This window comes from Loxodonta africana, chromosome 13 (assembly GCF_030014295.1).
Source record: "Loxodonta africana isolate mLoxAfr1 chromosome 13, mLoxAfr1.hap2, whole genome shotgun sequence".
Taxonomy (NCBI): Eukaryota; Metazoa; Chordata; class Mammalia; order Proboscidea; family Elephantidae; genus Loxodonta; species Loxodonta africana.
The window spans coordinates 11,764,552-11,779,813 of NC_087354.1; the positions used below are offsets into that span (position 1 = coordinate 11,764,552).

General features: G+C 42.5%; 1 protein-coding gene across 5 annotated transcripts in view; it reads right to left on the reverse strand.

Moving 5' to 3' along the window:
* Window positions 1-15,262, reverse strand: part of TJP1 (tight junction protein 1) — a 128,942-nt gene that overhangs the window by 68,462 nt on the left and 45,218 nt on the right. For all 5 annotated transcript variants that reach the window (XM_064296234.1, XM_064296233.1, XM_064296232.1 and 2 more), the window contains exon 4: window positions 14,528-14,630. In XM_064296234.1, coding sequence (XP_064152304.1) covers window positions 14,528-14,630 — 103 coding nt within the window. The remainder of the gene's footprint in view (window positions 1-14,527; window positions 14,631-15,262) is intronic.

Genomic DNA, 15,262 nt, shown 5'->3' on the forward strand with positions numbered 1-15,262 from the left:
GTAGAGGTGATGGATTTTCCTATAGATGTTAGAGATTAGACCTTTGTTGGATTTGTCATAGCCAAAATTTTTTTCCCCAGGCTGTCTGTGGGTTCTATTTTTACTCTTTGGGTAAAGTCTTTTGATGAGCGTGTTTAATTTTTAGAAGATCCCAGTTATCCAGCTTATCTTCTGGTGTTTGTGCAGTGTTAGTTATGGTTTGTATGCTATTTAAGCCATGTGTTAGGGCCTCTAGCATTGATCCTATTTTTTCTTCTATGATCTTTATATTTTTTGGTTTTATATTTAGGTCTCTGATTCATTCTGAATTAGTTTTTATGTATGGTGTGAGGTATGCGCCCTGTTTAGTTTTTTTTTTTTTACCAGCACCATTTGTTAAAAAAACTTTTTCCCATCTAATGGACTTTGGGCATTTATCAAAGATCAGGTGACTGCAGGTGGATGGATTTATATCTGGGTTCTCAATTCTGTTCCACTGGTCAATGTGTCTGTCGTCATACCAGTACCAGGCTGGTTTGACTACCACAGCTGTAGAGTAGGTTCTTAGATCAGGTAGTGCGAGTCCTCCCACTTTACTCTTTTTCTTCAACAGTGCTTTAATTATCTGGGGCCTCTTTCCTTTCCATATAAAGTTAATGATTCGTTTCTCCATCTTGTTAATGTGGTATTTGGATCGGGAATGCACTGTATTTGCAAATTGCTTTGGGTAGAACTGACATTTCACAAAGTTTAGTCTACATACCCATGAGCGTGGTATGTTTTTCCATTCAGGTAGGTCTCATTTGGTTTCTTGCAGTAGTGTTTTGTAGTTTTCTTTGTATAGGTCTTTTAAGTCCCTGGTTAGGTTTATTCCTAAGTAAGTACTTTATTATTCTGGGGGCTATTATAAATGGCATTGCTTTCCTGATTTCCTTCTTGTAATTCTCTTTATTGGTGTATAGGAATCCTACTGATTTTTGTATGTTTATCTTGTATCCTGCCACTCTGCTGAATCTATTAGTTGCAGCAGTTTTTTTGTGCATTCCTTTGGGTACTCTATGTATAGGATCATATCATATACATATCTGCTGAATCTATTATTCCAGCAGTTTTTTTGTGCATTCCTTTGGGTACTCTATGTATAGGATCATATCATCTGTGAACAGGCACAGTTTTACTTCTTCCTTACCGACCTGGAAGCCTTTTTTTTTTTTTTTGCCTTATTGCTCTAGCTAGGACTCCCAGCACAACGTTAAATAGGAGTGGTGATAAAGGGCATCCTTGTCTTGTTCCTGTTCTCAGGGGGAATGTTTTCAGTCTCCCTCCATTTAGAATGATGCTGGCTGTTGGTTGTATAGATGCCCTTTATTATGTTGGGGAATTTCCCTTCTAAACCTATTTTATTGGGAGTTTTTATCAGGAATGGGTAGTGGACTTCACCGAATGCCTTTTCTGCATTGACTGAGACTATCATGTGATTCTTTTCTTTATGTGGCGGATTACGTTTTTTTTTTCTAATGTGGAACCATCCTTGCATACCTGGTATAAATCCCACTTGATTGTTGTGTATTATTTTTTTGATATGATGCTTAATTCTACTGGCTAGAATTTTGCTGAAAATTTTTATATCTATATTCATAAAAGACAATGGTCTGTAAGTTTCTTTTTTTTTTGCCTGGTTTTGGCATCATGGTTCTGCTGGCTTCCCTTTTCTATAATCTGAAATAGTTTGAACAGTACTGGTGCAAGCTATTCTCTGAATATTTGGCAGAATTCTCCAGTGAAACCTTCTGGGTCAGGGTTTCTTTTTTTTTGTTGTTGTTGTGAGTTTTTTTTTTAATTACGTTTCAATCTCTTCTCTTGTTACAGGTCTGTTCAGATTTTTTACCTCATTTTGTGCTAGTTTAGGTAGGTAGTGAGTTTCTAGAAATCTGTCCATTTTTTCTAGGTTTTAAAATTTGTTGGAGTAGTTTTTCATAGTACTGTTATGACCCTTTTTATTTCAGTTGGGTCTGTTGAAATGTCCCCCATTTCGTTTCTTATTTGAGTTATTTGCATCCTCTCCTGTTATTCTTTTGTCAGTTTGGCCAATGGTATGTCAATTTTGTTGATGCTTTCAGAGTTATCAACTTGGTTTTGTTGATTCTTTCTATTGTTTATCTTCTTTCTCATTTATTTCTCCTCTGATCGTCATTATTTCCTTTCTTCTGGTGGCTGTGGGCTTCTTTTGCTGTTCTCTTTCTATCTGAGTTATATAACTAATGTTTTGATTTTATCCCTTTCTTCTTCTTCTTTTGATGTGTATGTCCACTGCTATAAATTGACCTCCAGGTACTCCCTGTGCTGTGTCCCAAAGCTTTTGTTGTGATGTTTTTTCATTCTCATTTGATTCTGGAAATTTTTTTTAATTTCATCTTTGATTTTTCCTATTACCCAGTGCTTTTTAGGCCAAGTGTTATTCAGTTTCCATGTATTGGATTTTTTTTTTTCCTTGCTCTTCCTGTTATTAGTTTCTACTTTTATGGTGTTATGATCAGAGAAGATTTTGTATTATCTCAATGTTTTGGATTTAGCTGAGGCTTGCTTTGTAGCCTAAGATGTGGTCTATTATGAGGAATGTACAATTGGTGATGGAAAAGACTATGTACTTTGTTGCTGGTGGGAGAAGTGTTCTATATTTATCTATGAGGTCAAACTGGTTGACTGTGGCCTTTAGATCTTATGTATCTTTGCTGAGTTTCCTTCTAAGTGTTCTGTCCTTTACCGAGAGTAGTGTGCTGAAATCTCCTATTGTGGAACTGTCAATTTCTCTTTTAAGTGCTGTCAGAGTTTGCTTTATGTATTCTGGAGCCCTGTAACCGGGTGCGTAGGTATTTATTTTGATTAGGTCCTCAGAGTGGACCGTCCTTTTAATCATTATACAATGTCCTTCTTTGTCTTAAAGTCTATTTTGTCTGAGATTAGTATTGCCACTCCTGCTCTTTTTGGTTGCTATTTGCTTGATTTGTTTTGCATCCTTTCGTTTTTTACTATAGTTATGCCTTTATTTCTAAGGTGTGTCTCTTGTAGAGAGCACACTGATGGGTCTTGTCATTTGGGGGTACAGCGCTCAGTGCATAATACAGATAGGCAGCAAGGAAAAGAGAGGATATGATGTGCAGAGCTAGGTGGGTGGGCAAATGAAGAAAAAGGAGAGAGAGAAACGCAAGAAAAAAAAAAGTAAATAAAATGGTAGTGCAGTAGGAATGAACAAACGGCGATGGAGCAGATCCAGCAAAGCCATGTGCTGGTGGCTCTCTAGCAGAGTGGTGTGGCTCAGCCTATTGAGAAGGGGCATGGATGGCGCATGGAGCTAGGTGGGTGGGTGTAAGGAAAAGAAAGAGAGGGAAGAGAGAAGAAACCAACAAAGAAGCTACCTAAATAAATATAAACAACAACAAAAAATGATGGTGGAGCAGCCAGCTGTTGTGGATGGGGTGGAATGGAGGTGGCGGCAAGCTGAAGTCTCTCTCACCATGTGGCATGGCACAGTCTTTCAAGAAGTGGCAGGGGCAGCGCATGGCCTAGGTGGGAGGAGGAAAAGGGATAAGAGCAAATATAAAGAAAAACAGAAAATAAGGCACTGAGGAAGCCAGCCTGTGGGGGTGGCATAGACCTGGAGAGGCTGTGAGCCATAGGCTCTCCAGCAGAGCAGTATAGCACGGCCTGCCAAGAGGAAGGGCGATGCACAGGGCTAGATGGGTGGGAAAAAGGAAAATAAGGAAAGGAGAGAGAGAGAGAAGAAATAACAACAAAAAATAAACAGGTAAATAAAAAAGGAAAAAAACCCAAACAAAAGATAAATGAAAGTGTACTGAGGGAGCCAGTCGGTGATGACAGTACAGACGGGGGCGGGGGGGGGGAGCATATGCAGTGATTCTTCAGTCGAGCGGTGCATCATTGTCCCTCAAGAAGAGGAGGGGTGGAGCACAGGGTTGGGTGAGTGGAAGAAAGGAAAGGAAGGACAAGGGAGGGAGAGAAGAAACAAAAGAACACAGCAAACAAACCAAAAAAACCCACAGCCTGTCAAGAAGGAGATGGGATGGCACATGGGGCTAGCTGGGCAGCTAAAAGGGAAAGGAAGGGAGAGAGAGAGAAAGAAGCAACAAAAAAGGCCAAAAACAAAACAAACGAACAAAAAAATGGCGCTAGAGGGGCTGGCGAGAGGAGGCAGGACAGACCCTGGCGGCAGTAAGCTGGTCACTTTCGCTAAGCAGCTGTGGCCCATTGCGAAGCAGTGGAGGCCACGTAGACAGAATAAGGGTGGGTGGTGGGAAAGCATGTATCCCTGGCCACCAGGTGCTCTGTCTTCTGTTGAGAGCTCTGTGAAGTTGCCTCCCTGCACTCCTTGTCTGCTGAGGTCCAAGATGGTGAATCCAGGTGACAGTGACTTGGTATCTCTCTGGCCAAGAGACTGTGGCCCATTGGAAAGTGGTGGAGGCCTTGTACAGGGAAGAAGGGTCGGGGGTGGGAAAGCATGTATCCCTGGTTACAGAGTGTTCTGTTTCCTGTTGGGAACTCTGTGAAGCTGCCTTCCCATAGTCCCTGTCTGCGTCCCTTGGTGGCTGAAGTCCAAGATGGCGAATCCATGCCACATTAGCTGGTAGAGGACCTTTACTCTGTAGCTCTCCTTGTTTTGTGTCAGTTTCTTATTCCATTTGGTGCTTGATCAAGTTCTTTATTCCTTCGTTTGGTGCTTAGGGTTCCAGGATTGACGTTTATGCCTGTTTTACTTAGTGTTTTGAGTCTCTGCTGCATGGTGCTTCTGTCTACACTGCCACGTTGACTCCGCCTCTCTGCTTTCTTAATAAACAGATTTGGTTAGGCAGCTACTTGGAAAGAGTGGGCCTAATAAAGTGCTTATTTAATTCAGGAAGATCTTTAAGATGTAATAATCACAAGCGTAAAGGGAAAGTAGTAACTATTGCTGGTTTGAATAATGCCATCAAAAATACTGTAGATGCTACCAAAGCCACAGCAACCCTTCAAGCCCAACTTGATTCCTTAAAGATTTCAGAATCTGTCAGTATCAACATCCACAATTGCCATGCCAGGCCTCTGATAGAAATGTATTGTACCTTCACACTAACATTCAACTTAGTATGCTGAAGTTCATTAACTCAGCTACACTTCATCGACACATGTTGCTTTTACTCTACCTCCACAATTTTTAATTTCCGCTCCAAGCTCAAATCCCTTCTTCTGGCATCCGTTCCTCAATGATTCTGGCCAACTGGCTCAGTTATTTCCTTCATCTTCTCTAAGTTTAAGATCTGCGTGTACAACCATCCACTTCTGACACCTGAATCTACTGAAACTTTTCCCTGTCTATCTTATTTCTGATTCCTCCGTCTTCTCCTATTCTCTCAGTCCATTAATTCCCTCCTGGTTTCACTTGCCTTCCTCCAAATAAATATTGGGGCATGAGAGGCTGTGCTCCCATGTTTAAATGACTTTCTAGAATTTCTCAACTGTCTGCCAAGACAAACTCCAGTCATGTATTATCTTCATGTTCAGACCACTGCATTTCCACACTCTGTCAATAAAAAAATCAGCTGCTGTCAAGTCACTTCCAACTTATGGTGACTTCACGTGTGTAAGAGTAACTCTATGCTGCACAGTTTCCAACAGCTGATGTCAGAAGATTGCCAGGTCTTTTTTCCAAGGCACTTCTGGATAGACTTGAACCTCCAGCCTTTCAGTAAGCAGCAGAGTGCATTAACTATTTGCAGCACCCAGTGACTCCACTTCGACAATTAGGTCATCTATAAATTTGTTTTACTCGACAGAATTCTTATTTTTTGTTTAGCAATCTTTTTCATCCACCTCTTGTTGCTTATTTATGGAATCTGCTAATGCAGGTATTCCAAAAACTATTCTCTAAAATCCTAATCACTTGTCCTGGTTTATGGAGATCACAGCCACTTCACTCCCCCTCTACTCTTAATTTTTTTTCAGTATCTCATTTTTTTGGTTCTCCTTCCTCTGTTCTCAAAGATCGAACAGATCTCTTACTCTACGAACCAAACCCTTCCATTTGTGCTCTTATTCTCATCCCTATTCACCTTCAAGATCTTTCTTCAATTACTATGCCCCAAATTGCTTGCAACTTTAATCTCTCCTTATCTACCTGAGTAGATACTTACCCAAGCTTCCCAAGTTCCTCCTTTCCAACTAAAATAATTAAGTCAGAGAAAAAACCATCCTCTGACTTGTACCAAATCCTCCTCCTACATACTGGACCAAATATGCACTACAGGTGGTCCCTGGGTTACAAGTTTCTGACTTATGTACAACCCGTATTAGGAACCAGCTCCCATAAAGCTTATTATATAAAAAATTTGAGGAACGTATAATGGTTCATGATGAAAAACAGGTGCTACTTTGTAACGCATTATCAAAACATTATTACTGTATTACTATGTTAAAAATGTTTTAGTGTTATCTGCAAGTGCTTAATGTTTTTATGCAAAGAAAGGTACGCTATATACTATGTACCATGACAAACATTTGACTGATGTTAAATACGAACCATACCTAAATGTTTCAACTTACATACGAATATGACTTAAACACAAACTTAGGAATGGAACTCATTCATAATCCAATGGCTGCCTGTATTTCAAATACAATATAGGTTTTGAACCTACTTCTTATTAATATCTATGGGAAAAAGTATGGTGTAAGAATACAACTTTCTTGGATGCCTTAACAATGTGGGGTATATGTGCTTAAAATTTTGCATGGAAAAATAAACAAAAAGGTTCCATATTTCCAAGGAATGGAGGGCTTCAAAAGTTGGAGGTATATGTGAAGCTCACAACCTTAGATACGGGACAAAAAAAACAATTTACCTAAGGTGCTCACTTTGGAGTGTGCAGAGATCCATCTGAAAAACACTATGAATAATAATGGTAATGCCCTGGATCGGCAGCGATGGCAAGAAAGCTGCTAAAGCGTATTCCAACATACAAAAACCAACACAACTGGTCATCGTATAGAAGTTGGCAATTTGCTTCTTTCAATACTACAATCTTATATTATAAAAACTATTTAAAAATTTTATCATCTACTAGCCGGTCTGTATTATCTGCCATTGAAAAATGACATTACAGTTATAAAAATGGGATTACAATGAAGTTGTGAAAACAACCTCACCATAGGTAAACAAAATAAAAGATGTCCGTCCCTCGGAACAACGCAGTAACCACATACTGAGTATCTGCAATATGAGCAATGCTCAGCCCAGCACTGTGGAGATAAGCCGTGTGGCATGGCCGCCTACACATGGCCAGAGGGCAACTGTTGAGTGCCCTTTCTCAGCCAACACTTTGTCTAGCTCTCACCAGTTATCAAGAGGTCAAACTCAAACGCACCAGCATCCCCTCACTGCACCACTATCCTTTTTATTGGGTCCACCGTGGTTCTGAGTTCCTGCTGGAAGGGAGAAAGGTTCTCAGTGAACACGGCATGACAGATCACCTATCAACCCAGCCTCTTCCTACTGCTTTGTACACCTGAGCCCGACGCAATGCCTCAACTAGTGCCTTAATCAGTCCTTTCAGAAGCTAAAACCGAAAACCAAGCTCATTGCTGTCGCGTTGATTCCGATTCATAGTGACCCTGCAGGAGAGAGAATTGCACCACAGGGTTCCAAGGAGTGGCTGGTGGAACCGAACCTCCAACCTTTTGGTTGAGAGAGAGACAGAGAGAGGAGCTGTAATACGGAAGACAGCGAGAGATGGCGGTACAGCCGTATCAAGAGCAACAGTGGTGCAAGACAGCTGCGGTGGGTCTTGCCAACCCGGAAAGCTGAGCCGTGCACTTGCCCGACAAGGTCTCCAGCAGGTCCTGGTGGCAGAGGGCAAGAAGAAGCTGTCCTGATCAAGAATCTTCGTCCTGAGTTGTCCCTGTTACTTCCAAGTTGATCGCGATCCCAAGTAGTACCCTATTACTTCCCTAATAAACCACTTAACTCTAAGTACAGTCTGTGAGTACTATGAGACGTTGCAGCAAATTACTGAACCCAAAGACAGAAAGGAGAGTACTGAGGGGAGGGGGAATAGTTGATATTGGAGGTGATGGAGTGGTACAGCAGTCTGGAAAAGTTGGTCATTTGGGACATCTTTAGCTTCTGCCTTATAGGAAATAGCTTTGAGCCGATCTTTACAAAAGAAATTATATGTTTAGTTGGTGGCAGAATGGTGAAATTTGCTGCAATGGCCCAGAATCACCGGAATATGTGGTTTGGGAAAAAAGGGGAATAAACAAGGCAATAAGAAACCTTTGGTTTCTAGATGGGATAAAAAACATCCATGGATTGAAGCAGCTGTTACGCTGCTATCAGTTACCCGAGACAAAAGTTTCCACGGGAAGGAGGAGTGGCGAATCTAACTCCTGCGGGATTGGCTAACAGATGCATAAGGAAATGCAGAGTGACAAGGGGAGGCTGAGTCACACAATTCCTTGGTTGCTGTTATCAGTAATACTTGCAATAACAAGGAAAAAGAACATAGGGGCAGACTGTAGTACTGAACCAAGCTCAGATCCGGTCTGGCTGGAGTTTCATCACGAGTCTCAGGGCTGACCTAGAAAGGAAAAATCATGTCTGGGGCAGCAGGGAGTACGCCCACAACCACTGGTCATTGAGAAGGTAGTACGGAAAGGGAAGAAACTATTGAAACCAGAGGGTACAGTGTAAAGGGGTTGCTTCAACTTGTAGACTTGTATCGTCAGCTGCCTGAAGAACTGTCACTAAAATAGACTGTGAAAGCGACTAATTTAGGAGCTGTATCTTTAGTTTTGAGTGCCGCAGAATGGAAGAGTACATTTAAGTTGATGCAAGACCAACAACTCACTACGGAACAGTCATGAATGATGTTACAAGATCTAGTTACACAGCAGGTTAACCTGGAGGAGACAGCCGGCCCGGCAGACCGGATGAGATCTGCAGTGGAGAACCGGTTTACCCCGAGACGGGGAAACTGCCCCTCCCTCCAGGTTAACCTGGAGGAGACAGCCGGCCCGGCAGACCGGATGAGATCTGCAGTGGAGAACCGGTTTACCCTGAGACGGGGAAACTGCCCCTCCCTCTCTAAATTGCCAACTGAACGCTCCAGAGGGAGCCGCTGATGTGCTGCTTACGCCAGCCATGCTGGACTGGCTTTACGGCGATCAGGGCAGGCATTCAATGAGTATGCCTCATACAAGTCATGGTAACCCACTGCCATCAAGTCGATCCTGACTCATAGCGATGCTACAGGACAGGGTAGAACTGCCCTATAGGGTTTCCAAGAAGTACCTGGTGAATTCAAACTGCCAACCTTTTGGTCAGTAGCTGTTGCTCTTAACCACTACACCATCATGGTTTCCACAAGTCATGGCAGATACAGTAGTAACCAAGGGAAGCCCTTCTACACGGGCACCCCATGTAACCTTGCTACAGCAGAACAACACAACAATACAAGAAACCTTGTTTGATTTGGTGGCACAGCTTGCCAGTATAGGTCTTACAGATGCAAGAAATGTAAGGATGATTCACAGGAGAAGGGGAAGAGACAACGGGGAAAGAACTTACCTAGGCAGGATGAAAATTTTTAAATGGTACTGAGAAATGGGATGAGTATAGCAGACATTGATGGAGTTGAGACAAAGGTTCTAATGCAGCACTACAGGAGGCTGGGTGGACCAACGGAAACTCCTACTGGTCCCCCATTGTTAAGGAGAACTAAACAAGTCCATTCTATTCACCCCAGTCAGAAGGAATTTAATGATGGGAAGTCCCACCTGGGACCATCTGAAGCAGAAGCTCAGCTAGTCTATCAAGATAAGGGCTGACAGAGAGCTAGGGTCTTCTGGTCCAGCCCTTAGAAGGGGACTCGAGGCCACATGCACATGTGTGGGTGAAATGCCCTGGAGGTGGGGAAGAGACATTCTTGGGACTCCTGGGGGCCTAAGGTTAGACCAGGGGAACATGGGAATTTAACGGTTGAAAGGACTAAGGTAAAAGTTTGGATGAGAACTGACAGATTTAAACAACTTATATGGAAGTAGTTGCATCTCCCTTACCTGAATGTATTACTGGTATGGATATTATGTCTATTAGGGGAACACTCCCTCTACCTGATATTGTAAAACTGAAGGCCTGGGAGTCTGCCCTTAGGCCAGTATTGATTGGACATGCTAAATGGGAACCATTAGAACTGCCCAAACCCACTCTGGCTGTTAATTTGAAACGGCATAACATACCTAGCGGACAAAAGATTATTGCTTTGATTAAAGAAATGCATAACAGCCCTGTAAGGCCCATGAAAAAGCAGATGGCTCATGGAGGCTGAAAGCAGACTACTGAGGCCTAAATAAAGTAGTGCCCCTGTGGCTTCAGCTGGTCCAGATATTGTATTGATGCTGCAGAAAATACTGCAGGCTTAAGGAGACGGGCACTCAGTAACTGATCTTGCAAAGGTCTTTTTCTCAATCCCAGTCTCGGAAAGAGTCAACCAGTTTGCTTTCACATGGGAAGGATCCCGATTTACTTTCACTGTATTGTTACAGAGTTACTTGAATTCGCCAGTTACTGTCATAATTTGGTTAGAGGAGACTTGGTGCAGATTTCAAGTGTAATGATACATTACATTGATGATATTATGTTAATATCAAACAGTGAAGAAAAGGCAAGGGCTGATTTGAATACAGTGGTGGCCCACACGACCAACAGAGGCTGGTTAATAAGTACAGCAAAAATCAAGAGCCCTTACCAAATGGTGAAATTCTTAGGAATAACTTGGGCAGGAGCCACCCATGACATTCACAGGCAACCAAGAATAAGTTGCTATCGCAACCTACCCCCAAGGCTAAGCAGGAGGCCCAACATCTGGTTGGTCTACTTGGATTTTGGAGAACACATATTCCACATCTGGGAATATTGCTGGCTCCCATCCATAAAACCACTTGGAAGAAAACCGCATTCGAGCAACAGCAGGCTGTGTCTGAGTTACAGAAAGCAGTCTCAACTCTCCCTGCCTTTAGGGCCTTACAATCCACATTCAGACATGACTCTGGAGGCATCTGCCACATGTGCTTATGCAGACTACAGTTTATGGCAAAAACCTGAGACCACCACTCTATGGTGATCATTGGGATTCTGCATTAGAAGTTTCCAAGTTATACAGAATGATACATGCCTACTGTTGGGCGTTGATTAAGACTGTCTCAATGACGGAAGGATGTAAAATCATCATTAGACCTGAAATACGTATCTTAAGTAATGTCCTTAATAAGGAAGGCAGTGCCCAAAACAGTTCTATAATAAAATGGAAATGGTTCATACAAGAACAAGCTACTGGGGTAATACAGGGAGGCAGCCATCGTATCCACAAGCAGGTAACCTCCTTTCCCGTAAGTCCTACCCTGAAACCACCTGAGGAGCTGCCAGAGCCCACTGCTCCGTAGACAGCGCCCTGTGAAGAACTTTCTGCTAACCAGCAGAAGGCTGCCTGGTTCACAGATGGCAGTTCCAGGGTACATGAACAACATCTGATGTGGAAAGCTGCTGCGTTAAGACCAACAGATGGAAAAACCCTGATTAAAGGGGGTAAGAACAGGTCAGCTAAATAGGCTGAACTGCATGCCGTCTTCCTAACCGCGATGGAAGAACGGTGCAATGTTGAGAGCCCATATATTTGGATTTTTACCAACTGCCTGGCTATGTGGTCAGGCAGATGGGCAATGGAAAACTGGGCTATTAAGGAGACACCCGTGTGGGGCATGGACCTATGGAAAGCACCCTGGGAATTTAGAGGGCGCATTACAGTAGGACATGTCAATGTCCATAAGAAGAACCCCCTTCCTGGATCATAAGGCAATTGCAATCAGCAAGTGGACCTGCTGGAATGCTCACCTGAGGTGGCCAATTAGGTCCATGAAATGAACAGACATGGGGTGCTACAGCAATGTGGAGATGGGCTGAATCTAGACATATTCCTCTTGCACCCTTTGAGGCACAAAATGCCAGTATGGACTGCTCTGCCTACCAGCCAGAAAGACACAGATTACAGAAGGCTATGGGGCAAATTCCCCAGTGGGGAGGCCCTGACATAGCTGGCAGGTTGATTATATTGGACCAATGATGCCGGTGGCACAAGGTGGCTACAAATGGGTCCTCACAGGAATAGATACTTTCTCTGGACTGGGCTTTGCACAGCCTGTGACAGATGCAAATGCCGGCAACACCATTAAAGGATTAGAACAAAAGATACTATACCAACTTGGGCCAGTGAGTTATATTTCATCAGACCACAGCCCACACGGCACAGCAATGGGCCAAGAAGCACCACTGTTATATGGACATACCATGTTGCATACCATCCTCAAAGTAATGGCTTAACAGAGAAATGAACGGGCAACTGAAACATTTGTTATCTAAAATGTAGAGAGATGAAGGCATGAAGAGCTGGCTAACACGCCTTCATGAGTGTGTGCTCACACCCAACATGAGAGGGGCAAAGGAAAGATCACCACTGGACAGAATCTTATACTTCTCTGGGGGTCCTGAGGAAGAGGGTGTGGGGAAGGATGATGGTATCACTTTACAGTTCTTCCCCAAGTAACCTAAAATTGCTTTTTTCCTGCCAGATGCTGCGATCCCTGTGCCAGGGATGCAGCTGTGGGCACCAGAAGCAGGGGTAATCCCTAAGCAAGAGACTGTAACTATACCACTGAACCTGTATGCCAGAATTCTCAAGGGCTTGATGGCATAGATTGTACCTTACCCTCATCTGGCAAAACTAGGGCTAACAGTGAATACTGTAGTATTGCCTAGTGGTGGAGACAGCCCACCAGTATTGCACCTATGTAATCCTACCCAACATGAATGGGAGTAGACTATGGGGGAAGCACTTGCTAGACTGGTCTTGCAACCAGCAATCTGGACCAACACAGTGGCTAAACCTGATTTCCCTTCCCAAGGTGGAAAAGTTTGGGTTAAAAAAAAAAAAAAAAAGGCAAACAGAAGGAAGGAGAAATAATAGCAGAAGGTAAAGGAATGAATAAATGGGTCATACAGTGGTGGAAATCTAACATTAAGTTAATACCTCAAGAGAGACTCACAGCAAGGAAATAATTTTCCCTCAGTTAAATTTTACCAGAAGCAAGAGAGGGTGAAGCCTAGATGACTTTTGGGGAACCTAATTAGATCAGATGGATACCTGGCAGCAGACCTGAATGGCTGGTGCACTGGAATAACCGTATCCTGACGACTCTTTGCCCTACTGAAGGACTAATTGTTAATAACTGTTTTGGACTAGTAAAATGATTGGGAGGAGAAAATTAATTCTGCAAATATGAAAGGGCCAATGGCTAAAAGAGCCAGGAGGTAGCCTGCAGTGCAGTGAATTACTTAATTTGGTTCTTCTAGTCATAGTCTTTCTAACTCCCACTAAGTGACTGGGTAGGACTATGCAAATGAGGTGCTTGTGGCCCACCAAGGAGATTGGACAGTTTGCTAAATAATGTAAACAAGGTGCATGGTACCCTTATGGGGGTGGAGCCATGCAAATAACTTGTACAGAACTCTAACAAGGATTGGTCAGTTCTGCCGTACCACTGGGCTTAAAGGGAAACATGGACACAGAGAGAAATGAACTGTTGTGTGGAAGACAGCGGGAGATGGTGGTACAACAGTAGCGAGAGACGGTGGTGCCAGCTGGCTGCAGTAGGGCTTGCCAATTCACTGAGCTAAGAGTTGTACACTTGCTCGAGAAGGCCCCCAGTAGGGCATAGCAGCAGTAAGACCTCAGCAGAGCCCAGCAGGAGAGGACAAGAAAAACCTGTCCTAATCACGGAACTACATCCTAAGTTGTTCCTCTTACTTCCAAGTTGATCCTGATCCCAAGTTGTAGTCTGTTACTTCCCTAACAAACCACTTAACTAACTGGAAGTACAGTTTGTGAGTTCTGTAAGATACTGCAGCCATTAGTGGATTCAAAGATGGAAGGGAAAATACTGAGGGGAGGGAAAGTAGTTGATATTGGAGATGACGGAGTGGTACTGCAGTCTGGAAAAGCTGGACATTTGGGACATCTTTAACCCCCACCGCACAGGAACCAGCTTTGTGCTATCCTGATAAAAGAAATTATTTGTTCACCCATTTAAGAAATAACAGAAAATAGCGCTGTTTATTTTAAACTGATGACATGCCAAGATCTAGTCTAACTTAAGTACTTAAAAAAGAAAGAAATGGTGAGCCATAAAGATGTAGCCATTCTGCTGCTCCTGTTTCTTTTTCAGGGGAAATAATCTTGGTACCAGAACTTCTGGGAAACACACACATCCACAACAAAACACGACCCCAGCATCAGAAGAAACTATCACCCGCAAACAACTGCCCATGGAACTACCGTTCTAGTTCTTCACTTAAATAACGAGGAAGGATAAATTCAAACTCCAGAAATACGACAAACAATAACGTTGGTACTCTCACATTACTAAATTAAAGGTAAAAGATACTTACAATTTTTGCATTTTTCCCACTTTTCCTTAATTGCTGAACAGCAAAAGCATGTTCAACATTGTCCATTGAAACGCCATTAACCATCGCTACGCGATCATTTTCCCTAGGGAAGAAACAGCCACCAAAATAAGGTATTACATTTGTGAAGGTATTTTCAAAATGGATACTTCCAAAAAATATTTTTATTATTAAATAGGAAATATCTAATTATGATCTACTTGTCTTCAGATCAATGACAACATAATGTGCCTTTACATTATGTTATCATTGATCTGAAGTAACTAACCATAGGTCATTAATTGTTTTTAACTATTAACATGATGTTTCTCTAAAGGACTGAACAGGTACCACAATGAATTAAATCATCTGGGGTAGTGCAACTACAGGGCATTAAATGACATTAAGTCGTACAGTGGGAAGTAGACATTATTCTTTCAATTATCTTCCAACCCTAATGATTACAGTCTTATTTTTTGCTAGTGTATCTTTTGCCTCTCTTATCTTGCTAATCTCCTTATGGAACAAAAAGAGCAAGACAGGGTGAAAGGCTCCTGAAAGCCAGACTAAGTAAAACTGAGAAACAAGTTTTCTTTTCACTATTTTTACACTTACCTTCTATTTACGGCAAGTGATACTAACTTTCCACTTACGACAGTGATGAAGTTTACTTCTTAAATAGCCATAAATGTATGTTAATTTAAGGAAAGCCATTACATAAATTATGGCATAAGCGAT